The following is a 2,723-nucleotide window of genomic DNA, read 5'->3' as shown; positions in this document are numbered from 1 at the left end:
CTCTCTCATATGCTTCTGCAATTCAGTCCTCCATCTCATGCCTCCCCCTCCCTTTTCCCCATCCACCTCACTCACATACATTCTCTTCGTCAGTCTCTCACTCTCCATCCTCTCCACATGGCCAAACCAAACCAATTTGTTTCTCTTAACCTGCCGCATCCCGTCGATGTATGGGTACATTGCAACATTTTGCATTTGCCAGTATCGATGACGTACTGGTACATCGTGCAATTGCAAGGTCCCTAATTTGCAAAATTTTCAATTTTCGCGCGTGATTTTTCGTACGTATACACGGGACACCTTCCTCTATTCCTCTACAAGATGCCAAGCAGGGACAATGCCTTACACCGCATAACCACCCCCTCCCCACCCGCATGCCATTGTCTCAGCAATTTACCTATGAAATTTCGACGTTTCTCACCAAAAGCGGAGGTTTTAGCCAAAAAAAAAAAAAATCGAAAATACCTCGGGACTGGGGGGTATCAGAGGTGCGAAATAGCCAGGGACGTGACGGGTTAACGCTTCCTATCACATCCACATCCACACCACAGCACTCCTTTATTTCCTCATTTGTCATTCTGTCTTTCCCTGTGACCCCACAAGCTCCTTTCACATAACTCATTTCTACTGCTCTCACTCTTGACTTGTGTCCCTCCAACAAGATTCAAACTTCACTTTCATACGTTGGAGTTGGTATCACAATACTGTAATGCAGTAACTTTTTCGCTTCCCTGCTCAATTCCCTGTTTCTTATCGCTGTTTTCAACGAACCAGAAAGCTTTCTTCCTTGCTGTACCCTTGCAAGCAACTCACCCTCTAAACTTCCATCTTTACTTATTACACATCCTCCTTCTTGATGTATGTATCCATCATTATGCAGTATTGGAAAACTGAAGACACTTATTACAATAAAACTGTATTTATTATTCATTTTTGTCACTGTTACTACTTGAACCAGTGCGTAAGAAAATCAATGAAACAGTGGATTGTAGCAAATGACCTTAGTGACTTGGTGTACTTTTCGGTGAGATGGGTGATGCTAGCATTTTTGGCCAACTATCTGTGCACATCGGGGATCGCTGGCCACATCAAGCTGTTTCTTTGCTTTGTTTTTATTCCAACTAATGCTGAAAACACACAGGTGTGCAGATGAAAAGGAGACAGTGACTTGTAGGAATCGCTGACTGATTTTCTGGTAAACTGAAAGATATTTTATCCAAAACTTTTCCTGAACAGTATAGATAAATATCATCCTATGCCACAGAATTAAACCTCAATTCGAGAAACTCTTCTCGTAAGGCTTCCGGGACATTGTCTACCTGCGAGGAAAAGGGGTTCCTGGCAAGATTGAATTCAAAATTCCTGTTGCTGATGTTAGGAAAATAACGATGAAACTCGTTTTCCAGTCCTTGAAGGTGATCCTCGATCTCGGTTTTAAGGCTGTCGCTGTAGTTCTCATTCACGAGTTCATCCAGACAAGGAAAGGATGTTGTGTTCCTCTTCTGGATGCAACGCTTCCACAGTTGCAGCTCGATAATGAATGTTCGAATTGCACCATAGTGGACAATCATAGTTATATCTCTTCCTTGTTACTGCCAATTCAAGACACTTCAGGCTTCAAAAATATCTGCAAGGTAAGCCAAGGACAAGCTAACCGCCTCTGAATTAAAGGTGGCAATGTAGTCATTTTTTTCAGTTTCCAGGAACACTGTTACCTCTTCTCGAAGCTTGTACAAGTGTCCCAACATGTTAAACTTTGAAAGCCAGAGCACATTAGTGTGAAAAAGCAGTGTCTCATGCTCTGTTCCTAAATCTTGACAAAACTTCGCAACCAGCCGTGCGTTGAGAGCACTGTGCTTTATGTGGTTCACGATCTTGATCATGATGTTGAGATGTTTCTGGAGTTGCGAGGGCAGAGTCTTTGATGTCAAAGTCTTGCAACGTACGAAGCAGTTCGTAGAAATTGCCGATAGAACCTTCTCTTTCACCTTAGTAACGAAGCCTGAGCGTGATTCCAACATGGCTGGAGCTCCGTATGTGCACACGCCAATAAATTTTTCCCAGGATATGTCATGTTCATGGAAAAAGTTAGACACAGCTGACTCCTGTCGAAAAACTTGCATCCTGTTTAGTCTTGTCTTTTAAGGCTGCCTCTCTTGGTTCCAATATAGGCTTCTGGCTTCTTAGCTAATTTTGGGTGGTTGTCAGTGAGGTGGCATTTCATTCTTGTAGGGTGTATGCCATCATTGCTCGGTGCTTTCAGGCATACAACACAAGGTGGTACGTCGAAGTCTTCCTTGCTGGGTGATGTGAATCCGTAGCCTACTTCAGGTACTTTTCACTATAATTACTAGTTTTCCCTTGTTGAGCCATTTTCTTCCAGCACTCTGTGAAAAACTGCAGGGCAAAACATAAGGTAGCGATTGTGTCATTATTATTATATTATTCAAAGCCCTTGATTATAATAGATGAGTATACAAAAAACTACTATGCACCGAAATGAAAAAAATATATGAGCAAAATTTTTATATGTAATTACAGAAATTACGTATTCAAAATGAATATTAAGAACGTACGAAGACCCGAAAATAAAACTTCTTCCTCTTCCCCCTCCTCCTCCTAATAATAATAATAATAATAATAATAATAATAATAACAATAATAAGGAGAATAAGAATAATATTTAATTAATTCAACTATTACAGGTAATATACGAACACAAG

The 2,723-nt window shown here is 40.9% G+C and overlaps 2 protein-coding genes across 2 annotated transcripts; both read right to left on the bottom strand.

The window, feature by feature from the left end:
- Positions 1-1,253: 1,253 nt before the first annotated feature.
- Positions 1,254-1,571, bottom strand: LOC145400768 (protein FAM200C-like). Its single transcript, XM_080273207.1, has one exon. It carries the CDS (start codon positions 1,569-1,571, stop codon positions 1,254-1,256), a length of 318 nt encoding a protein of 105 aa, XP_080129333.1.
- Positions 1,572-1,610: 39 nt separating this feature from the next.
- Positions 1,611-2,123, bottom strand: LOC145400767 (protein FAM200C-like). Its single transcript, XM_080273206.1, has one exon. The coding sequence runs from the start codon at positions 2,121-2,123 to the stop codon at positions 1,611-1,613; it is 513 nt and encodes a 170-aa protein (XP_080129332.1).
- Between the last annotated feature and the right edge of the window lie 600 nt (positions 2,124-2,723).

This window comes from Coenobita brevimanus, chromosome 53 (assembly GCF_032717465.1).
Source record: "Coenobita brevimanus isolate Jiangsu-jjx chromosome 53, ASM3271746v2, whole genome shotgun sequence".
NCBI classification, from domain to species: domain Eukaryota; kingdom Metazoa; phylum Arthropoda; class Malacostraca; order Decapoda; family Coenobitidae; genus Coenobita; species Coenobita brevimanus.
Note: the sequence above shows the minus strand (reverse complement) of the source record. Positions and strands in the feature narration are given on the sequence as shown.

Excerpts from the sequence above, each read along its gene's own strand:
- LOC145400768 (XM_080273207.1), bottom strand. The coding sequence starts at position 1,571 with ATGATTGTCCACTATGGTGCAATTCGAACATTCATTATCGAGCTGCAA.
- LOC145400767 (XM_080273206.1), bottom strand. The coding sequence starts at position 2,123 with ATGCAAGTTTTTCGACAGGAGTCAGCTGTGTCTAACTTTTTCCATGAA.